At 29.6% G+C, this 25,638-nt stretch overlaps 1 protein-coding gene across 1 annotated transcript in view; it reads left to right on the forward strand.

Annotated features, from left to right (window-relative positions):
• Nucleotides 1–25,638, forward strand: part of LOC129917181 (octopamine receptor beta-1R-like) — a 122,075-nt gene extending 96,437 nt beyond the window's left edge. The window contains exons 5-8 of the mRNA XM_055997570.1: nt 18,056–18,192; nt 24,632–24,814; nt 24,880–25,033; nt 25,223–25,638. Coding sequence (XP_055853545.1) covers nt 18,056–18,192; nt 24,632–24,814; nt 24,880–25,033; nt 25,223–25,375 — 627 coding nt within the window. The 3' untranslated portion in view covers nt 25,376–25,638. The remainder of the gene's footprint in view (nt 1–18,055; nt 18,193–24,631; nt 24,815–24,879; nt 25,034–25,222) is intronic.

Consider the following 25,638-nt stretch of genomic DNA (forward strand, 5'->3'; position numbering starts at 1 on the left):
TTGCCAGGACCTGTAACAAATTGTAATGTAAAATTGTTAATGGAACGTGTTTTTTTTGTAGCTTAAACACTCGAAGCTTTCAAGTTCTGCAAATACCACAGAAAACTCATTTATTTGCCATTTGTCCCATTCCAAGGATTATTTTTTTTGTATCCGTGTCGTGGCGTTGTGTCGTCGTAGTCTCGTGTCGGTAGTAACTTTGGCTAATTTTTTAAATAAAAATAAATTGATCACAACAAAATGCGTTATAAAGCCGCAGTGATTTTCTCTGGGGGCAATTTACATGGAAATGAAATTGGAACCATTTGTTTGCGTCGTCGCACCCTGAAGAGTTCCGAGTGAGTTCGGAAGAACGGATACCAACTTTAAAATGAAATGACGGGAAACATACTGCTCAACTGAACTGATGTGGAGTTGTGCCACAGCAACCAACAGTTGCTGATGTTTTCAAATTGGAAAAGAATGTGCCTATACTCTGCCTACTCTAAAAGCTGGAAATTGATAGCTCTCCAAACGGAAATATCCCGTCAGAAGTTCCTCCGAATTGAAATTCAAATATACCCTTCATGCATAGTAATGTTTTGGGTGAATGCGGCAGCAGTGGCAGTGGTAGCGGCTGACCGGAGACTGAGATGGGTTGGGTTTGGGCGTGAATATTGGCAAATATCAATCAGCATAAAAGTTCTTTTTTTTTTCTTCCTCGTGCTCCATCTATTTCGGAGGCTTATCCTTTTAATCAGAGGCAAACGGCAAACGCACACCTTTCGTTTTTATTCGATGATGTATTTGAATCCATTTCCCGATTCAAATCTGTTGGGTTATTTGGGTCCTTGATGGAGGATTATATTGTGTAAATATTTATATTTTGATAATAGATCCCTGGTCTAATCCTTGTGTTGGATGTTGGGTGTTGGGGAGTTTGTTTTTTGATAAAATAACACTTTTGTGTGTCAGCAAGGATTTTTGTGTTGCTGTGGGATCTCTCTGAATTGGTTATGGTTATGGATAATTCCATTATTTCTTATTAAATTTATCAAGTTGGCCGTAAATACTTCATTTTCATCATTATGATGTTTACACAATTTTGTGTGTGTTTAGGTTTAGTTTTAGATGCAAACACAGTGGGTATTAAAAGAAGGTTTCTTGCATAAAGTTCAAAATGGTTTTGGCTTTTTTATTTCTTTGGTTGATAAATTGAGGTTTAAATCAATTGGGATGGATAGTTTAAAAATAGATTTTTCTTAAGAATGGAGGTCTTCCTCAGATTTTCTAATTTGAGTTTTCTAATAAGTTTTTAATCAGAATAAGATTTGATATTTGAAAAGGTTGATTAAAACTTGTTGGTTTTGTATTGTATCAGCACGTCAAATGCAAATAACCTCGCCAAGCTCAGAACTGATGCAAAAGCCCCTCAGGATTTGGATTCCGACCGAACGGATGATGGTTAACTAATAAAATGAAAAGAGTTGGTAGCTTAAATATTGATATCTAGTAACAGGATCCATCAAGTCAAGATTCAGAATCCAAATTTGACAGTAGTCGTAAGATTTTTTTTTTTCAAACAAGAAATTGTGCAAAAGATATGTCTTTTATTTTATGCTTGGAATAAAATAGGTTAGAAAATTTCCATTCAGCACTTTACTGCAATTACATCATGGAAGGCTTCAAAAAAAAATTTGTCACTATCCACTCTTCGGTGTTTGCTTGAATACTTAGAAGAACAATTTGATCATTATGAGCTCTAGTCATAACTAGCTTTTTGACTGTTGACGGTCTTCTTTATGCTCATTTGCTACCTGAGCTCATTTTAATATTTTTTGTTTGTCTGGAACTTTTTAAGCCTAATTTGTTTTAATGCATTTTGAGTTTTTTAACACTGTTCTTGCAGTACAGAACCTAAATTAAGTTAAAAGAATAAAATTGAGTAACTATGCACACATGCACAAATCGTTTGATCTAACTGCGAGACATACAAAACTAGTCAATTTGTACACCAAAGTTTGACGTTTACTTGTGAAAAGCTTTAATTTCAACAAAATTTATTTCAAAACAATTGATTACACATTCAAGTCCACAGAGTTTTCTTTATTTTCAGTTTTCCTTTTTTTTTAAGAATTTTTTTCTTTTTTGAAAGTCCTTAGAGCTGTTTTTATTTCTAAAAATTATTTTTTGACACATTAAATCCTGTTTTCGAAAAACTGTATTTAAACAAAAATAAATATAACTAATTTCTTTTTTGAGAAATCATATGATTGACTTTTTGGGACTTATTATCGAACTTTCTACTTCCTTAAAAAAAAAAAAAAAACATATTTTGAGAAGTCTCTTTATTCTTTCTTTCTATGATACATTTTTAGATTCTTGATTAAAATCTCAAATATTACATACCTAATTGCAAAATTTCAAAAGTGTACCATTATTAATCAGTTTTTGAAATAGACCCACATTTTCTCTTCACCTAAAAAACATGAAAAAAAAACTTAAACATTTTTAATAAAGTTTGTATACTATTGATATTGTTGGACTCATTCGGATCTTCCTTAATTCCTGCTTACATTTTTGGTGCCTGTCTTATACTTTTTGAAACTTTTTACTAATTTTGACTAGGGTACCATTTTCCTCATAGTTTTTTTGATACTTAATTTGAAATACAGTTTTTGAAGTGAAAACTTCTTTAGTATCGTAGTGATTTGAAACAAGATGAAACAAAAACGCGACACGATTTCAACTTGTTATAACTTTTTTGTTTTAATAGATAGATGAATGAAATTTGTACTGTTGATAGGTTATTAAATAAATTATAATTGTACAAAATTTCAATTAATTTCATATTCAAAATTCGGAGATAACGGTAAAAAGATGTTCTTTTCCAACACACGTTATATCTTTTGATCTAGTGCACATACAAATTTGATTTAACTTTAATACGCATGATGATAACATAACCTTTTATTTGATATATCACACATAACATAAAAAATTTAAAATACCTCAAAACCCCTGTGGAGATCTGTTGGCGATGACCAGCTACCAGTGTAGGAAGTACCGTAATCTCAGTCTGGAAATTCGACATGGTTGACTTTAAAAAATTCTAACTTCTCTTGTAGACATCTTTGAAATAAGATTTATACATCATTATACAAGATGAAACAATAAGCTTTCACATGGTATAACATTTTTTATAGGTTGTCAAACAAAAAAATTGATTTAATAGCATGAGAACATAAAAATAAATGTTTTTTTTTGCTTTTTGGATGAAATTTCATCGAGTTTAAAAAATTCTAGCTCTTTTTGTAGATGTTTCATAGACTTGATCGATACATATATTTTGAGCTAAGACAATAAGCTTTCAGATGATATAAAATTTATATAGGTTGTCTTATAAAAACATGGATTTGAAGGTGATACATAGAATAAAAATAGGTAGATTTTTTCTATTTTTTTTTGCAAGAAAAATGATTTTTTAAGGTTTCACTTCTACCACGTGTGAATTGCACACATGATTTTTTTTTTTCTTTAAAAAAAGAACTAACAATGAACATAAAACTGTTAAGTTCTTAAAAAAAACCAAATTTTTTCGTCAACTATAAGAAAATTTAAATTTGGAACCTTCCTCATGCATAATAACTCAACCCCTCAAAAAACACCCTTTCACCAAAAATATTTTTGAGGACTTTATGGATTCCTTTTCCTTGTGTCTGCCTTATAAAAAACCTTCATTTAAAATTTATTAAAAACTAGCTGACCCGGCGGACTTCGTTACACCTCTTCTGCTGCTTACTTCCAATTTTGGAGTACGTCAAAACAAAATTTTTAGTGGACCACTCTAACCATTTAGTGGTATGAAAATAGGTGTTGATCGAATCTTGGACTTACCCGATATACCCACAAAATTTCATAAAAATCGTTCCAAAAATATATTTAAAAAATTTTGGTTGGACCACCCTAACCATTTTATGGCATGGAAATTATGTTGGTCGATTCTGAGACCTATCCGATAAGCACACAAAGTTTCATAAAAATCGGTCCATGGTCCATCCGTTTCGAAGGAGTTTAATAACAAACACTGCGACAGGAGAATTTTATATATAATCCAGTCAAATAAGGTTTTAACCTCGGAATGAATGTTAGTAGAAATTTTTTTTGCTCAATATCTTCCTTTTGCCATTCTATAACATATCTCAAAAGTCTAGAAAAATCTCATGTCCGCTTGTCGCGATTTCAAGGTCAAATCGCGAAATGCAAATTTTCAAAATTAGCAAAAATAGGCTATGGTATTATATACACAAATAATACATGATTTCAAGGTATTTTTTAATGCTTATTCCAAAAAATCTAAAATCAAGGCAATCTGAAGTCTTTGAAAAAAGTTATACCTGTTTTTCATCTTTCAACCCATATTATTATAACAGTTGCTAACTTACTACCGAAAAACCCTTAAAAGTAATGGTAGCGGAATCATATTTTGCATGAGGGTTTTCATATCCATTATCATTAAGAATCAAAACAATGCAATGCAAAAAAACATTTATATCTATGACAAAATGGTATTTTTTGAGAAAAGAGGAAATTTTGGGATGTGCACTAAAAAACATCCTGGTACAATCTTGGAATTAGTGGTAATAGGCTAATTTTTTTGTTTCTATCTTTGTTTGGATATTGTATAACTTATGTCAAAAATCTAAAAAAATCTCATGTCCGCAAGTTCTAATTTCCCAGGTTAAACTAAGTTAGGTGCAGATTTAAAAAAAAAATAATAAGAAAACTTTAGATTCTTATATGTATACCAACATAACCCATATCATTTCAAGGTATTTTTTAACGCTGATTCCAACAAAACCCACAATCAAATCAATATGACCATCCCTGAAAAGTAATGTACCTTATTCATGTTGATCTGACACAAATATCTGAAGAGTAGTTTTTCAATTTTTTCAAATCTGCACCTTATCTTCAAACCAAGAAAATTAGAACTTGCGGACATGAAATTTTTTTAGATTTTTGAGGGTAGTTAAAGAATATCCAAACAAAGATTAAAATGAAAAAATTAGCCTATTAGCACTTATTCCTAAGATGAACAAGAATCTTCTTTAGTGCATATCCTAAAATTTGCCCCTCCATCAAAAAATACCATTATTTCGTAGGTATATATATTTTTTTTAATGGATTGTTTTGATTTTTAATAACGATGGATTCTAAAATCTTCATGCAAAATTTGGTTCATCTACCATAACTTTTAAGGGTTTTTCGGCAGTAAGTTTGCAACTGTTATAATAATATGAGTTGACAAATGAAAAACCCGTATAACTTTTTCCAGAGACGTCAGATAGTCTTGATTTTAGATTTTTTGGAATCAGCATTAAAAAATACCTTGAAATCATGTATCATATGTGTATATAATACCATAGCCTATTTTTGCTAATTTCGAAAATCTCCATTTCGCGATTTGACCTTGAAATCGCGACAAGCGGACATAAGATTTTTCTAGACTTTTGAGATATGTTATAGAATGGCAAAAGGAAGATATTGAGCAAAAAAAATTTCTACTAACATTCATTCCGAGATTTACCCCTTTTTTCTCCTTATTTGACTGTATTAATATTAGATTTATTTATTGATTTCTGTAATTTTTACTTGAAAAATTTGGTACACACATTTTTATTTATTTAGCATTAAATGATTCCTTGGAGATGACTCTTCGTCGATAATCTTCCTTAGAATTTAAGTAGAGTTTCTAACATTCAATGTATTAAACAGGCTGACCTAAGACACTCATTTTTGTTAACGCTGTGTAACGCTGCTTGCCTTTAAGCTTGATCTAGCCGTTTCAGAGTCAAGTATTTAGTATTATTACAACGAAATTTGGCATCAAATCATTCTTTCACAAAGAGGCATTTCAAAAACGCTGAAAACCCCAAATCCGGGGTTTGGTTGCTTCTTATGATCTATTGATTTGTATTTTCTAAAGTTGCTACGTCAACTGTGAAGCGTTGCGTTGGTAATTAAAATCGATATATTCAACAATTTAAGGTTCAAGTACATTTAAAGGGCAAGTAGGTTCTGTAATATCAATTTGTTTCTCCAGACCGAGGTCCTTAAAAAAGCTTGTCTTTGATTTATATTTTAATTTATCGTTTTATTTTTTGAAAATATTTAACATTTGCCGACAGATATACACACAAACATAAAAGGTATTTCTCTTTCTTTTGTCCCTTCCATAGGTAGACAACAACTAAAGAAATGAATTCACTGAGTCGAATGTAATGCAAAACATCTGGGCTTTTAAGAATATTAGTTCGCATATATCCTTTCCTAACCTTCTTCATTTACTTTGACATGTTGTGTTTGAATACACTACCTCTCTACCATACCATACACCAACTTAACATAATGTTAAACAAAATTGAATGAATGTGCATTATTATTATGGTTATATAATATCCCATAAAAAGGGATACAAAAAAAAATCCTATTGGGAGGACTTCTTTTTATTCAAGGTACCAGCAACGTGATGAAGAACACGGTTATCGCTGAGCCGTAAAATAACAACTTTTGAAGATGTTTTAATAATTTTTTTTTTCGTATTTCTTTTTTATTTTTGCAATTCAAATGTCCTTTATATGTATTTCTTTTTTGGGTAAAAATATTTTTGTAAGGAATTCAAGGAAAATAAAAAAAAATTCTGTTCAATAGGTTATCGAGAGCTCAACAAGAGGAGGATTTTAAATATATTTGACAATTCAATTGGGGATTGTCATATTTGAAAAAGGTTTTTGTCACAAATGTCGCTTTTGACGACGCCAACGACGACGCCTGATGACAGCGGTAGTAGCTGTGAGTGGTTCACGACTTCTTAGAATAGCGAAAAAAAAGGACTCGCGTATACATATTTGGGAAAAAGGTTCTAAAGGGAGTATTTAACTGCTTGGGTTATGAATGTTAAAGATACAAAAAAAAAAAACAACAACCACGATAACATCTTTATTTGCTGATAAAATATGTTCATGAAGCAAAAATTTATTGAGAACAAAACTGAAAGAGGTAAACAAAAATATTTTCTCTTGGGTATTTTTTTTTTTATCGCAATTGGGGATCTAGGACTAAATATTTGACACTAAGGAGACCGATGGGTTTGAATGAAATAAAAAGAAAGTCATTTTGACAGTCGATAAAAGTGACTTCAAGGCAATCGATTTTGAAAACAATACCAACCTACAATTTTAAGGCGGATATTCTACGAAAGGACTCAATTATTATTTCTTGGAAATTGGATCTTTTTATTGGATAGGAATGAGTATATTATTAGAAATTTTAGTCCGCACAAAGGTTCTATTATATTAATTCTAAACTTTATGTTTTCTTTCCCTTTAATTGCTGTTTTGGCAGTTTTTTGTAATATCTCAGGCATCTTAAAACATTCAACCCTATTCTCCGGACTAAAGGCGTTTTATTATCAATATTTCTGGGTAAACAAATTCAAGTACTTTTATGGACCCGTTAACTACAGTCAGTAAACATCTGAATTTAAATTGAATTCTTCACAAAACCCCGAAGACAAGGCGATATTTGAAACTCTAAAAATTAGAAACATGTAAGTTTCCAACTTAAGCCAAGATAAAGTGAATGGTTGGGTTTTTTACCATTTGATGCAGAATGACATAAAAATACCCATGTAGATAATTTTATATTATTTAAACCTCAAAGGGTTTTTTTTTAACTGATTGAGAAAAACAATGTGACTACCAATAATTATTTTCTCTTTCAACTCGGCTAGCGCTCGTTCACATTTGAACTTTTAACAAAGTGTGATGAGAAAATCATTAACTTTGTCGATAAATTTGATAAATTAACTTCAAATTCGAGGTCTACCATTTATTTTTATTTTCAATTGTTCAATCTATAATTCAGTCAAAATACCAGCTGATAATGGTGGAAATTTAAGTGTATCATATTTTGATTTCCATATACCTATAGCATGGACTTGTGTAAAAAGTTTAAAGGCAGTCTCCAGGTTTAACCGAATTCTGAAAAAACAGCCAGAAGCGTTTGAAGTAGTAACCGAAATTAATAAAGATCTTATGAGGAGCTTTTAATGAAAGACGTCACTTCAAACAGCAGCCTGAGATAATAGTTGACAGTTGTTGTAACTCTAACTTCTTCGAACCTGGGATTTCACCTTCACTTTTGGATCATTAGTCCTCTAAAATGTGAAGAAGTCCTTCGTACACCTGATTTGTATTTTATTCTTACTCGAGTATAATTCGATTTACCCGGGGTTTGTTGTATGTTTCTGAAAGAACCAGGTGTGAATTATAAGACAAAGAAAAAATACATTTTTGATAGAAAATAGGCAAATAAAATTAGCTATTAACCATGAGAAAGCTGGTATTATAAGTATTTACTTAAAAAAGTAATTTAAAGCAGCTTTAAGTACCAAGCAGTATATAAATATTCCCAAATTTTTTTTCATAAAAATTTGTTTAATTTAAAACTATGAGTAAAAATGCAAAATTTGTTCTTCACAGACTAGAAACAACATCTTTAGTGAATATTACCACCAAAAAAGAATGATGCAAAAATGGACAGTTTGAAATAAATTCAATATGATAAGCTCGTCAGTCAGATGATGTGGTACACTTTTATAATACGCAAAATTTTAGTAAACAGTCCACGAATAAAAACAAATTTTCTTTACAATATTTGAATTTTCAATTAATACCGAAAACCAAGATTTCAAAAAAAAGCAAATAGTATAAATTTCAGAAAAATTATATGTATTTTAATTATATAAAATTCCCTATTTTAACTGGAAGCTAGAAATATGTAAGATATCCAGTCAAAAAGAGATTTCGTCGGTGAAACCAGAAAAGTGTGTAACTCCAAATTTTCTGAAAATTAGATTTGAATGCCATCTGTTAGACAAAACTAATATCTACCGTTCCTTAAACTCAGAATCCCCTTAAAGATCATAGTTTTTATTTTATTAGCAAATTAGAAAATGAAAACTCATACAAATGCCTTCAAAACGATTTTGTTTTTTTGCTCTCCTATAAAATTTGCTAAAATGGAGTTACACACTTTTCTGGTTTCACCGACGATTTGTAATCAAGGGGCATGGTAGTGCCCAGCCAAGTTCTCTAGCAACTTTGGCACTACACCCTTATTTACAGTAAACAACTCAGGCCATTTTCGACCCCCCTCTAACTTCCACAACAAAGATGCTAGAAATTTCAAACTCGCTACATTTATTCAGCTTGTCAAAACCAAACTCCTCACAAAATTTCAGCCTTTTACGATGAGTAGTTTCTGAGATATAGGGCTTCAAAAATCGCAAAAACCGTAACTGACTGACTGACTGACTGACTGACTGACTGACTGACTGACTGACTGACTGACTGATTCACTCACTGACAGATCATCAAAATTATGGAGAACTTCCCGTTAACGTAGAAACTTGAAATTTTACACGGTGATAGGGCTTGTGGTGTATACAAAGGGAAAAATTTGGCGAAAATTTGAGATTTTCAATTCAGGGGGCGTGGCATCCGCCCATTTCCGCTGAATTATCATCAAATATTAGAGAGCACTTCTGATTATCGTAGAATCTTGAAATTTGGTAGAATGGTAGAGCTGGTAGTTTATACAAAGGAAAAAAATTAAAATTTGAGAATTTCAGCCAGGGGGCGCACACTGGGGAAATTTGTATGGGAGTGCGGAAAAAAATAAATAAAAACTGAACCACTGAATGGATTTGGATGAAATTTTCAGGGATGACAGTTTTCGTCGTAAGAAATTATTATTATTCATTTCCGCCCACTGCCACGCCCTTTTAAAAAAAATTGTGAGAGTAATAAAGAATTCCGATTCTCAATTTACTTGTACTTATAGCATTTTTTTTTTTAATTTTTTTGTATTATTGGAACCACCTCACCGATTTTAAATACATTAAATGGAAAAGAATAACTCATAGTAGTACTGTTGTCGAGGTCCACGTCCACGCAAATAAAAAACCCAAATTATAGTTAAAAATTAAAAAAAAAAAAAAAAACACTTTTTTCATTTTTTTATACAAATTTTTCAAAAGTTTATTCTTTTAAGAGAGCCATTTTTTCCTCAATTAAATGACTCTGATTCTTCTTAATAAAGGAATGGGTCAGATGATCTGTATTTTTCAATAATAATTTCAATTTAAATCTTGAGACATTCCATTAGATTTCTGCTTAGATCTTCGCATGAAATGCTTAAAATTCCCATTATTAATAAAATGTATAATAATAAGACGCATAATCCCTTTTCACTCGTTTTTAATTTGAATAGTTTTCAATATATTATGTACATACATTTCAGTTACATATAACGAAAATTAATTTTTCTGAGCCAAGTTCAAAAAATCAAATTTAATTTTATTGTAGTAGATTTGTAAAAAAATGTGTTACGAATTAATTTTATTTTCTCTATTTGTCTTTTCGGATAAGAATTTCAAGCTTGCAGCCAAAAAAACAAAAATCTGACAAAAAGGAAATTTTTTACTTTTCAATTTTCTCGAAAACTAGAAGGCATAGAAACATATGGTTTTCAGTGTTTGGTAAGGAATTAATTAAGGCAGTGTTCTTCATTATTCAAATTGAATTCAAATCCCCAGCCTTGTCAAAAATAGTATTGGATATGTTTTTTTAAATTTTTTTTTCAAAATTTTGACTTTGAAATCGATTATTTCAAAAACAATTCACTTAAAGAACTTAATTTAAAAGCTCAAATTAAGCCTAATATTTTGGCTTTTAAAAAAAGTGTCATTTATAACTGTAAGTATTACCATTGATTTTTAATATTTTTTTGTTATTTTAAGTAATTTTTAAGAAAATGATTTTTGCGACCAAATGAAGTTTTCAATTACCAATAAAAAACGCAGTGGCACCTGGTGGCACCCAAATTTGGTCTTCATCGAAAGGGAATTTCATAAGGAAAAAGTTTTTAACAGTCTCTAACTGTAGGCAAGTGTAGCTAAAATTATATATACAAAAATATGAAAAAATCAAGCCATATTTTTCTCTTTTCTTTAAATAATTATATAAAATAATTAACATCTTTAAAATTAATAATTTCTTCGATTTACAATACACAAACGATGGCTTCTTTACGGAATAATAAAAGTGTATGAGTCGGCTCAAGCTAAAAAAAATTACACAGCTTTAATTTGAGGGTATTTTCACTTCGTTTTTTATACTTTCAACAACTTGTCCCTTTACAAAGCTCTAAAAAGTAAACTACAAGTCCGATTTTAGTAATTCTTTCTGATTTTGATTCAGATTTTATTCTAGAATTTAGAAATACTATTGAAATATTCTCCGAGGAACTTTAAATTTTGAACTTTTTTCCGCAAAATCCCCAGTGTGGGGCGTGGCAACCGCCCGTTTTCACTGAATTTCATCAAATATAGAGATTTTCAATTCTACAGCCATACCTTGCAAAAAGTAGTGAAATCACAACAAAAACATTACTGTTAAAAAAGGAGCCAAGTTCTCCTATGTTGAAATTATGCTGGCACAAAAAGTACTGAGATGTAAAAGTGTACCAAGTTCTAAAGTTTGGGTTCAAATTCGTATCAATAAAATTTTGATTGTTTACTTGGCAATTTTTGAAATAACTTTAAAAATCGGTAATTAAAAGAAAAATTGTCAAGAGAACAATCAAAATTTTATTGATACGAATTTGAACCCAAACTTTAGAACTTGGTACACTTTTACATCTCAGTACTTTTTGTGCCAGAATAATTTCAACATAGGAGAACTTGGCTCCTTTTTTAACAGTAATGTTTTTGTTGTGATTAATCTTTCCTAAAAGGTAAAGCATATAATATCCAAAGTTTTCAAGTGCATAAATTTGATTTTATTTAAACTAAAAAAAAGCAAATATAGGAATGAAGAGAATAGTATATTTTTATTACTACATTATTTCTAAGCCGCTGATAGACTTTTTTTTGCAAAAAGTTTTCTACTGAGTCGATACAATTTAAATTGGAAGAGTTAAATATTACGAAATAACTTGTCTCCTTCAATATTAAATGGATATAAATATTTTGATTGAGACTCTGTGTGAAATAAATTAGCAATTGAATTTGCCCAAATACCTAATCCCATGAATTTGCGGCTTTCTAAAAATAAGCTCATAAAAAGTAAAGGAAAAAGATTTTTTTTTATCTAAACTCTAAATATAAACTATTTTGAATTTCGTATCATTTTATAGTATTAATCTTCTATTCCCTATAAATTTTAATTTTATTTTGTAAATAAGTTAGCTGAGAGGAGGCCCCCACAGCTTTAAATCCGGCCCTGATGATGATGTACATATTTCGACAGGTGGTAGCCCGGGTGACACCATTACCCAATATATTTCTTTAATCCGTCAAATATAGAAAAGACCGAAACACATTTTAATAATAATAGTATGACATTGGTCCGAAATTTTTTTCATGTTGCCTTACCAACCAGAGCCCGTAAAAATACATGCAAAGGAGTTAGATGATATTGTTTTTGTGTATGTTTCTTTCTTGTTCATTTATGTGGTTAAAACAATGCACAGTGCACTTTATCAATCCAGTACTATTGTTTCACTTACAGGCCCTTAGGTGCAATGGCAGCATTCAACTTCTGACGGAAGGGATTGATAGCTTTGTCCTTGGTAATTTGCCACTGTAGTTCATTTGCTAGAAGCATTTGGTGGCATTTATAAAATTCAAAAGAATATTGGCTTGAAATATCAGACAATTCCTGTAAGTGGCTATCACAGATGGCTTGCTGTTATCCTATATTCTTGGTGAAATATCCCACTTATTTGTAAAAAAGGACCAGTTCTATGTTTCGTTTTATGTTTTGCGAATATGGTTTGAACCAGCAGTTTTTGGTTCAAGTATTGCAAATATATAGTTATTTGCCCTGAGTAATTTTAGTAAGCGGCTTCTTTAACACAACTTTGTCTGATACACGGTTAAAAAATCTGGAGTATTTTTTAATACTTTTTGGGTTACATATAGGTCTACACCAAAAATGCATTTAAAATTTAATACAAGACAAATATTAAAATTTTTTAGTTAATACAAAATTGTATTAAAATTTAATATAGTTGTATTAAAAACTAATACAGTTTATATTAGCCTTCAAATTAGTACAAATTTACAATTTTTTATTTAAATTTTTTTTTTTAAATACCTCAAACAATGGATTTTTTTCTTTTTTTAAAATGGCTGTTGCTGTCGTTTGATTAAAATTTAATATTCTTGTATTACAATTTAATACTTTTTATATTAGTTTTTAATAAATTTGTATTATAGTTATTTTAATACAATTATATTAAAATTTAATATAATTATATAAAAATGTAATACAATATCGTCGATCTCATGAGAAAACCTCGTAACTCCCAAAATCAAAATTTTACAGGAGAGACGAAAGAGTAAACAAACAACAGAGTAGTTGGGAAGAGTTTTCGGAATGACCCCAAATTTTCTGGGTTCCTAAAGAATGTTACCAAAAGTCATTTTTGAAAAAAAGTGGAGTTACGAGGTTTTCTTATGAGACCGACGATATATTAAAATTTAATACAAAAATGTTAAAATCTAATACACAGTGGTATTAAAATTCAATACTAATTAGAATTTATATTACAAGTAGTAAACTTAAATATTTAAATTTAATACGAAAAAGGTTAAAAACAATTTTAATATTTTGGAAATATTAAAATGTAATATTTTTTGTATTGAAAATTGCGTTAATACAAGAGCATTATTCAAAAATACCCCAGAATTTTTAACCGTGTAACGTTGTGCTTTTGTCTTTTTGACGCATTTTTTTAAACACACTGCTTAATATGATTTGTTATATGGTTGGATTTTGAGAAAACTTTGACCCATAAAACTTGTATTGTTACAATCAATATAGAAAAGAACTAAAGCCTTAAAATCTAAGGCTTTTTTGAAGCATTTTAAGTTAAGACCAAAATAAGACATCGCTGAGTGACGTAACTTAAATGCTTAAGATTTTATTTAGCAAACGGATCTTAACCTTGAATAGTGTAAAATTTTCTATTAAATTAAGCACATTTCCCACGATTTTGAAAGTTTAGCAGTGTACAGGCAAAAATCTAATAAATATATCCCTGTAAGAGGATAAATTAATTATTTGAGTTTCGTTTCGACAAAATAAAAAATTAATTTAATGCCAAACAACTAAGTAAGAAATTTTAAATCGGATTCCTTATTTCAATTCAAGGTATATGTCATTACACTCTTATTGAAAGTTTTTCATTAGAATGTTGACTTTGAACATTTCAATAAATTCATATAAATACCACAATTCATATTAGTGTGTACCCTGTACACACACATCCTTCAAAAACTTTATTCAAATTCATTCATCATTCATTAAAATCTAACCCCACTTGACATTCATGTCCTTCCTACAAATAATTGTTGATCCTGGATGCAGCTCAATGAACAGGAACACACATCGCAATGAAAATAAAAAAAAAAATCTTTACCTCCTTTTTGTATTGTATATAATGATTTAATGTTGTCAATTATGTGTTATTTAAGTTAACAAGCACACTTGACGAACAATATAAAAGCTAAGTATATGAGATGGTATTGAATTTCTTGAAAAAACTCATAAATGAATATCTCATATGTCGGTCCTTAATATTAATCATTTAAATACTTGACACACACAACTTATTATTATGAACCCTGTCCTGCGTTCGTTGTATAAGTAATTTATGAACTTTGAAATATCTTATGGCAGTTGTTCTTAAGGAATGTGTGAGGAGTAAATATTTGCAACCTCAGAAGGAGTATTTTGGTTTAGGGATGGGATATTAGTGAAATAAAAAATAATTATGAAAGAACGCGAAGTCTTCAAGGGTTGACTAAGCAGCATCGCACATCTTCTTATGTACATGCAATCATTAATTTTCATTAAGTTCATTATTATTGAGATCGATAGAACCACCTGAAGAGTGTTTTTAGAACCAACACGAACGCTGATAGAAGCTTTTTTCTAAGTCACGCATTTTCTTTAACCAGAGTCGTATTGTGGAATACAAGTCACTAATTTAAGGGGCCCAATTTCATAAGAGTTGAAAAAAACATCACAGAGGAAATCTTTTGTAGTGAAAAAAAAAAAGAAAACATAAAGAAACAACAAGTCAAATGCAAACGAAAAGGCTTTCATTAAAGATAAGTAGTAACACAAGGTTGCGCATACAAAAGGTTTTGTCAAAGGTTTGTTTGATAAAGGTAATTTCTTATTTAAGTTTTTTTTTGTTCTTCTTAAAAGATTAAGTGATGTTTAGAAGGAGTTTCTTTAACAATGTGTTTTCTTATGTTCGTGTTTGGTAAAACGATTATTTTTCAACCAAATTTCAAGTCAATTTTCTTTAAAAGGTATTTTCCAATATAAGCTTTTTTTACATCAAAAAAATACTGTTCCCCCCCCCCCAAACTTCCAGTAAAAAACAGAAAATTATGGCAAAACGGTGGAAGCGAGGTTTTACACAATATACATTTTTACTTTATTGTTATGGACTATGTTTTATGAACTGATTCATGGGAATCAGTTTGAGAAAAATTTTTTATTTCTCACACATTTTTTTTACAAAAATTTATAAAATTAAAAAATTATATAGGTAACTACAGCTTTAATTTTTTTTTAAATATTCAAAAAAGGGAAGATTTATCTTTTGATAAAAAAAAAGGGGAAAAGTCCAATTTAAAAATATGTAGTATCGTCAACGTTGATTCAAAATTAAAAAAAAAAAAAAAACTTACATGATTTTAAAATTATCGTCCTTAACGCAAAATCTTTTTGAAAAGCTGTTAAAATAAATATGGTTTGCGTTGATTTTAACTTATTTTCTTCCTCAGTGTTGAACTGAGGAGCGTTTTTCAAAACTAAACAAACGCCAAAAATGCAAAAAAAAGATATTGATATAAAAGTGTTTGGCATTGACAGGCGCACAAGATGACGAAATAAAAAAAATGTAAAAGCTAATATTATGTAGTTTTTATTTAAAAAAATCGTTTTTTTTTTAAACTCAAGAAAACCAATACAAAATGTATGGAGATTTTGCAAAACTCAACAAAATACTACGAGGTTTTGCAAAACTAAACAAAATTGCAGGTTTTTGCCATACTCAATAAAGTTTAAAAAATCAAATATTATTATTGTAGTTTTAACATGGGTTGATTGGTTTTAGTTATTTATCGGTACATTATTATGCATAAAAGGTTAAACGTTAGGTGGAAAAAAGTGTACTTTTGGATTTGTTTCATATTGAAAAAACGTCGTGTTTTCATGCTCAAAATAAGGACAAATCGTTCCAAATCTGAAAATAAAAATTGAGCCTATCGATTAGCTTTGCAAGAACGAACAACTGCTGGTTTCTACTTTTTGAAAATTTAATTTTGTATTCAAATATGAAACAAAAAAAACCTTCTCCTGAAAAACTTGTTGAGTTCTGAAAAAACGCTCCGCAACTGTTATTTTACTTCAAACTTTGACAGTGACAACCTTGATTTCAACAGGTTTTTTTAAACAAAAGTTACTATTGTAGTAATCAAAAATTAAATATTGAAAAATGAATTTTTTAGATTTTATTTTTTAAATCAATTTCGTGTTTTTTTTTTTAATTTCTGAAAAGCTGCTCAAACAATTTAAAAAATTTTCTTTTCTTAGTAAAATAAATCAAGTTGGTAAACCTTAAGAACATAAAAGACTTAAGCCTAGTTCAACATGCATGCTTAATTTTATCTCCCATTCAGAATCCTCTTGAAAATATATTTGACCTAAGATTTTGGATAGAATTTTATAAGGAAGTTAAAATTAAGCTCGTAATACTATGCCTACTTAAACATTTAAAAAAAAAAATTTAAACAATAATTGACAGTTTCGTGTTGAAATACAACTACAACTTTTAGCAAAAAGTGTGAAATTCACAAAATCAAAAAAAAATTCTTTCACGTTTCATTTGTTTTGAAAAAAAAATTACAAAAACTGTTTCTGAAACCAAAAAAAAAAAACAAAAAATTAGGTTTCTGCATCATTATTTTTTTTTTTAATTTTGCGGTCAGAAAAAAAGTCACTAAATAATTTCAAAAATGTTTACTTTTTTTAAAGAGTGGCCGTTTTAGTTATACCTTGTTTTACATACATTTTTTGATGGTTAGAATATTTTTTAGAATATTTTATGCATATGACAATTTTTTGGTCAGTAAAATGTGTGAGTCCTGTGACCCCCCAAATCGAATTTCTAGATCCACGCCTGCCAGAGCGCTCACATAACTCAAGTGGGTCCACATGCAATTGCGAATTCTTAAAATCTGAAATATGAAAAAATACAGAAAAAGTACGTATACACCACAGTGAACAACATTTTCTCAATAATGATTTTCTAACTTTTCTATGACAAATGCTCGTTAAAAAGTCAATTAATTGTCATCAAACGTTGTTACCATAGATTATTTGCAAGAAACAAGTTAAGGCATACTATCTCTCTATCATCAAGTACTTTTAGATGATCAAATTGTTTTTTTTTTTTTTTTTTTTTTTTTTTTTCTTGCAAAACTCTATATAACAACTCTTTATGGTAAGTCCTTAGGAAGCAAAAATATTAACCTAACTAAGGCTCCAAAATTGTATTGAAAACCAGCCGGTACTGCATGCTATCCACCACCTTCACCCTACACCATGACCCATCATCCACCCTTGACCTATTTTGTTCTACTACTCCCCCCTTGCAAAAAAGTATGTCAGAACAAAAAGTACTTTCTCTCTCTCTCGGAATATTGCAAAAGTTAAGGGACGAGTTTGTGTGAACCAAACAAAAGCATAATCAACAGAATAGAGTACAGAGATATATACCTTCCCATCATCATCATCATCATCATCAACTCAAATAAACAGAAGGTTATACTCTGGTAAAACAAGTGAAAAAGAAAAAAAAATAAGAACGAATAGAATTCAACTTTTCTGTTTTTCAATTTTTTTTTTTTTTTGTTCATTTCCAGATCTGCCAGTTTAAGGTGAATAAATCGTATGCAATCATAAGTTCATCTGTAAGCTTCTGGATACCTGGAATCGTGATGATATTTACATATTACAAAATTTATAGAGAAGCCGATAGACAGGAACGACTTTTGTACAGGTAAATAAAAAAACAAACAAAAAAAGTAGAAAAAAGAAAAATTCAACTCAATTTGTATATTGATTTGTTTTTTTTTTTTTTTTCTGAATCGTTTAGAAGAGTCAATAAAACCATTAGAGCGTTTGATACAATCAACTACGATTGGATTATTAACGCCCATATATTTAATCTTTTTTTGGCTGTTACAATTTTATTTAAAACCGAAAAAAAAAACAAAGAAGTTAAAGTGGAAAAATTTGAATCTAAGCCGATTTATTTGAATAATAATGTTTTTTTGATTAATATGTATAAGGTTCTACGTCTTTTTAAAAAAGACTTTCATTCTTCTAGCTTCTCGTCGACCATCCTTTTCCTTTCTCATTAAAATTCCAAATTTTCAGTTGATTCAAAGGATTTCCCAGAGTCACCACCAACCTCTTCTCTGCTTTGTTCTTCTTTGGTTTTTCATCTAATTGGTTTGATTGCTTTCCGGCGATTTTATATAAATAAAACATAACCCTTTTTCTCCATCTTTCTTAAAAAATCAACCCAAAAGAGAACCAGTAAAAGAGTTTTTAGCTATATCTATTTTATTGTATCCTAACATTTACTCTGTTGAATTGACTTTTTTTGGACCACAAAGAAGTTATTTATTTAGGAATTCTAAAGATGTTGGATTTTTGTTTTTTTTTTTCTTCGGTTTTAACTTTATTTTGATAAACAATCAAATTCGAAAAACGTTTTTCAGACTGTTTGTTAAAAAATAACCCTTTAATTGTAAACTTGGTAATTCAAAAGGATGACGGTTTGAGGTTTGAGAAATTTGAAATTAATTTATAGCCCAAAAATGTCCTTTTTTTTGTAAATTGAATATTTCAAAAGTTGAAGTTTTTGGAAGGTTAAAATTGCTAAAGGCTGTTACCTAGGTTTTATAATGGAGGGGAGTATTAATTTGAGTTATTTATTAAATTGAATATAAAATTTACGAGTACCTACCGCAAATTGAACAAAGAATAAGCCTAATGGATGTCCTAAGTAACAAAAGACCGATGGTTGTCGCGAATAAAAAGTTTCCTGAGGTTTAAAACTTTTACTTACTTCATAGGGCAGTGTTTTGCTTTAAAAAAAAAGGTTTTTGATGAAAGCTATCAATTTTATCAAGCTGACTAAATTTTTTTTTTTTCATCAAGAGTTTCTAAAACACTAAGGTTTTTGGCTAAAACACTAAGGTTTTTGGCTAGTCGGTTTTGGGTCTGCATCCTTCTCTTTAACTTATTTCGGCGACATAAAAATCGTCATCAGACTTGATAAATCGAAATAGTATTACAAACGTTTTTTCAAAAAATTGATTTTTTTTAAAGACCTCAAGTTATGTAGTTTCATTTTAAATTAAAAGATTTGTCAAAGATAAATCAAATTCTTTCGTTCATTGATTTTGTTCCCCTTTTTGCAGATATACCTACTCAAGTTGTCCGAGGATGTCTTTTATAAATTTTCACACTCAAATACTTAATATACCCCTAAGGCATTATAACAGAGGGATCTAAGAATCTGTGAAAAGTAGAAAATGAGAAAAAATATTTTTTTTTCTCTTTTTCCTTTTATTTGTTCCGGGCAATGCTTGAAGTGTAGGGAGGCGAATTGTCTTGTTTCGTGTAAATTATGAGTATGACATTAAAAAGGGACACAAAACAAGGAATTTAATGATTTTGTGGATATTTGTGTGTTATTAAATCTACTAATATAAATGTATATACGCATTACAAAAACAAAGTTAAATTAGTTTTAATAATTCACTTTAAAATCAGGAAATAAGATTTAAACCCCTTATTAAGTTGTAAGCATTTTTTTGATAAATTTGATAAAAAGGTGATGGTTTTATTAATAATTTCTGAAGTGGTAGTTAGTTAATATTTACATAGTGTCAGAAATGACATCGACAAAATAGAAAAAAAAAATACCTTTACCTACTTCATAATGGCCGGGCTCAACGCACCATCTGAACTTAATAAGTTCAGATTTTTTTTGACGTTGAACGCAAAAAATCATCTGAATTAAATACTTCTTTTCTTTTCTTGGATTGACTTTAAAAAAAGAACATTTCTTTTCTTAAAGGATAATAAAAATAGTTCAAGTGATTTTAAAAAAAGAGTTATTTATTAATATTTTCACTGAGATCACTTCAGTATTTGTAAAAATTATTTTGTTGGATTCATAAAATCCCTTTCTGTTATCCACTTATGCATGTTTAATTTTGCTTTGGTGTCCAACTTCATTAAGTTTTTTTATTTCCTCATTTATTTTCATTATTAAATTTCTGCACATAAACATGCGCAGGAAGGACACAAAATTATATTAATTACAACAAATAACAATAACACCGCAACAAATGTCCAAACACAAAAGAAATATAAACAAATCCATTTATAACTTGTATTAAAATCACAAAGTTCAATTTTGGTGTGTAGCACATTTCGTACTTTTACCAACTTCACCAACACAAACACACCCATCTGAATTTTCAGATAAAAATTTCCACCTGAAAATCGCCACCTAACTTTTTATGTCATCTGACCAATCAGAGCCCCTGAAAATTCAGATCTTAAGTCAGAGGCGTACGTTGAGTTGCTGGGGCCCCGGGGCAAGACTAAATTGTGGGGCCCCTTTGATATTTGGAGACCCTTGATATTTGGAGGCCCTTTTGACATAAAAAAGTAGGTGTACGCCATCTTTTTTTGTATTACTTGTTTGTCGCTAAGATTATTAAAGTAATATTTTTTGCGGCCCTAATATAATATGTGTTTAATTTTTCTTTCAAAAAATGAAATTTATTTTTTTTTGGGCCCCTGAGGTATTATTGTTTTTAGATGAAATATTATGTGGCTGGCTACCAATTCATTATAAATTATACTGAAGAAAATAATTTGTCTTTCTTCTACTCAATAGGATTCATGTCAAATATCTTACCTTTTTGCTTCGTAACATTTAATATAAGTTGGCTTTTTTGCATTGTCTACAGTCGGGGCCCTACCGGCCCCGGGGCATCGCACTATAGGACGAAACGAGGTTGAGCGTCTCAAAAATCTGTAACTTTTTTGTTTCTTTGTATAATTGAATGACATTTGAAACATATTATCTTGAATATATAAGGAATTGATGTACTTAAGGATTGTTCTGGTTAGTTAGTTTTAAAAGCACAATAAATATGTTCAAAGTTAAAAAAAATATTTTTTTCATACAAAAAATGTGACGATATAAATTAATCTTTTTTCTAAGCAATGGAAAAACAAAAAAATTGGTCCGGTAGGGTTGCCATAGTTCCTTTTTTTACTTCAAGACTCTGAAGATCAAATAAAACCTTTTTCATAAAATTTACGTTCCAAAACATTAAATTGTGTTTTAATCAGTTCCTGTTATCATAATAGCCGTATTCTTAAGGTACATAACTCAGTATAGAAGTAAACATATTATACTGTTAACAACAACAAAATTTTACTTTTACTTATTATAAATAATATTATTTTGTTGAATGGGAAAAACGTATAATTAAAGGAAAAAATTTGTCTGTAAAAATTAACAAACGAATACTCTTGTTTATCGTTATCAATCATTTGTTGACAAATGGACTGAGTTATTTCAAAAACACGTCGAATATAGCATTGTTTGCTATCATTAATAACGGTTTTTAATTGTTTCAAAAACTGTGTTATTGCATAGTTTATGTTTTGAAGTTTTAATCTATTCAATGGACAGATAAGAAATGTTTTTTTTTTAAATAAATAAATTTTAATAGGGAAATTAATGGAATGAAAAAGGATGAAAATGGGAATTTATTTATTTTTGTTTCTTAATCTACAGTAAAAATAGAATGCAAAATTGCCAATAACTCAGTGGAGGCAGCCGGAGCCAACATTGAAAACTCTTGTTGAAATCAATATATTGAACAAAAAAAACTTCTACACTCAGTTTTTTTTTTTTAATTTATTATTGTTCCATTACATAAGAAAAATGCTTGTAGATTTGGAAAGAAGAAATTAAAAGCTTTATAAAAATGTGTAACTTTAATATAGTTTATTAAGAAACTAACGAAATATCTAAGTTCAAAATGTCTCCTTTTAAAAATGGGAAAATATAAAATTACAAAATGCGGTGTTTGAAGGTTGTTTTAAGTACCCAGAATAAAAATAATGTATCTAAACAAAAATTATTGTAGGTACCGCAAAAGGCAAAAAGCTCTATTTCTTTATAATAATCCCATCATTAGATTTTTTAAATTGCGAAATTCGTAAAAACCATTTTTGTATTTAATTGATTCTAAGAGAAGCGACATCAATAGTTTCCAAGGTGGAAGGGTTGACTCCATTAACTTTGAAGGATAGTTCACATCCAAACCTAGTCTTCATATCCGATTTGAAGAAGATGTTGCATCTATTGAGCAAACCTTGCAGTAAAATCATTGAATAATTATTTATCTAGAAGTGAGAGTGTGAGTTTAGCACAGCAAATATTTGGATTACACTGTTTAATACTCGGGCGGAAATATATCACGTTTTATAGGGCTTGCCCAACTGATTAAGAAATGATAAGTACGAACTTCACTACACCCCCAAAATCTGGATGGAGCGGCAAAAATATTTTTTTCAACTTTTAGCCATTGCAAAAATTCTTGTTTATTTTCAACTGATTTAGTGGTTTTCCGTGTTTTTCTCAACCGATTTTTTATAAGAAAAGGGTACCTACAGCCTTGAAATTGTTTTATAAATTAAAAATAATATCATGTTTTAGGACAAGTCTATGTGCAAAATCAATGTCAAAGTGGACAAAAAAACAGTAGGTACTTTGAACGTCTTCTGTTATGAGTCTAGTTTTTTTTTGTATCTAAACAAAATGTTTTATATTGATATCTTCAAACAAAAGCAAAAAAAAAAAAACAGAAATGCCATTTCACCACGTTCAACAAGTCCTTCGAAACGAACTAGGAGTCCGAAGAAGAATATTCCTTAAAAGTTGTCTATTCTCACACAGTGTTACCTATTAGCGGCACTTTGTCGTAAAACCATTTGCTCTCCCTTCCGTGTAGCAACTTAACCGATTTCCAAGAAAAAATTATAAATGTTCCGTAAATTTTCAAAAAAAAACCTTTTTGGATTAAAAAAAAAAAAATTAATTTGTTTTGAAAATGGATCGATGAAATTTTTGGAAATTTTGTTTTTATGTGTCTAATGAAAAATTCTTAGGTCAATATGACATCAAAATTGTTTTTTTTTTTTTTTTTGAAAAATGGGTGAAAATTTTTGAAATAGGAGAATTTACAAGAAAAACAGTTGATTTAACTGTTCTTCTTTTGAGAAGAATCAAAAGTTTGATTTTAAAACGTAAATTTAATTTTGGAGCAATAAAATACACCGTTCTAAAAAAATGACACAACATAATTCAATTACTCAAAAATTAAATTAAATCTATAAAATCTAACTTTTCATTTGTGTCGTAAAGCCTAATATGCAAATCGAGCTTAATTTTAGCTAGCATAAAAAATTCTCCGAAAAATGTTTTAGAATTTCAACCGAGTTGTGCGGAGCTTCAGTTTAAATTTTTATATATGAGTGACAATCTACTACACGGAAAAAAGCGAAGAATTGCGAAGGAAAAAAACGTCAGCTTGAATTAAGCTTGATCTGCGTTCTAGGCTGAAAACTGAAAACTAATTTGACAAGAAGAAAAAAAGAAATTTGAATCAATACAAAAATAAAGAAGATCCTTCGTCTGAGTCACAGTTTTTGCAAAAATATAAGTAAATGGGCCCCAATAAATAGGATCCTTGAATGGAATATGTATGAACAATTTTATTTACTAAAAATTAAAAAAAAATAAGTTTCACGACAAGAAAGGAAAAGATATTGCACATCTTGTTCTCCAAAGGCCGATTTCTCGTCAAACTACATTAGCTACAAAACTCAAGATATTTTAAGGCATACAATCGACATGTTGTTTAACTAGATAAGCAAGGCCCTGAATAAAGTGGCAAAATTTGAACATTTATCGTACCTACAAAAACCATAATAAAATATGTATTTATGTAAATAATAAACGTATATTTGTCATATATTTGTCAAAAATTGATTCCAAAATTAAATTTGCATGATCATTTCAACAATTAAAACTACACCTACTTCAAAACGCAAATCTCTCTTTAAAGCCACTAACTGGTTCAAAGTGGAATGAGTTCGTCCTTTATTTTGTTTTAATTGGTGTGATGGATTACATAGTTTGTACCTACCTGCTAGTATTTTGTTTTACCATCAATCAAATCTTCTGTTTAATTTAGTCACCTCAACATGAGATTCTAAAGATACTTTTTCAGATAACAATTCATGGATGTTGTGCTTTATGTACCAGTGTTTTTCTTCTTCAACTAATCTCATAATAAAATAATTTTTAAATTGTTTTTTTTTTTCCATAGATCAAAAGTGGCAGCTCTATTGCTGGACAAACATTTACAGATCAATCACATACCCGTCCCAAGGCCCAGTATTCATGTCGAGCAAACTTCCATAACGACGATGCGAAGGGAGAAGAAAGCAGCAAGGACATTAGGAATAATCATGAGTGCATTTCTAGTGTGTTGGCTACCGTTTTTCTTATGGTAATTAAAACTCTTTAAACTAATAACAATTAAAAAATTAATAATTTATTTGTGTTTAATTGTAGGTACATAACTTCGTCCCTTTGCGATAGTTGCAATACACCCAGAATTGTAGTCTGCATCCTATTTTGGATTGGCTACTTTAATTCGGCACTCAATCCAATCATCTATGCGTACTTCAATCGTGAATTTAGAGTCGCCTTTAAGAAAACGCTTCAGGTAACCTTTCAGCTTCTCTTTCTTTCGGCTTCTGACTCTTAACTAGTGCACTAATATAAAAACAAAATAATACAATATACATATAGAACAGTTAAAGCCTTTAGCTGTAGTCTTTACATTCCTCCTCTTTTTTGTAAAATCAAAAAAAAAAAAACAAAAATATTTTTCAATATGTATATTCAAAATCAGTCCTGCTGCCCACAAGCGATACTCCAGTGCCGCGTCAGTGACGGAGCCGATCTTCCACCGTATATGCATTCAACAGCTTCCTCAGAGATCCATATGAACATCCTTCGCTCAAGGAACTTCAATTCTTCACAGCAATTTCAATCAATGTATTAACTTAGACTTAAAAAAAAAAAAACATTAGAAATGAAAAACAAAAAAAAACAAATCTCTATTGGTATCTTATAGGAACTCTATAGAAGAACTGTATGGAAGCACAAATTTCTATTCCTGCTAGACAATCGTCTGTTTCATACACAAACAAACATACATAACATACATATTACATTATATACGTAAAGTACATAATATTTATATATATATATAGATTAGTTGTAGGTACCTACAATTTTTGTCGTTAAGTTTGATTGTAAATTTTA

This window comes from Episyrphus balteatus, chromosome 3, assembly GCF_945859705.1.
Source record: "Episyrphus balteatus chromosome 3, idEpiBalt1.1, whole genome shotgun sequence".
Lineage (NCBI taxonomy): Eukaryota > Metazoa > Arthropoda > Insecta > Diptera > Syrphidae > Episyrphus > Episyrphus balteatus.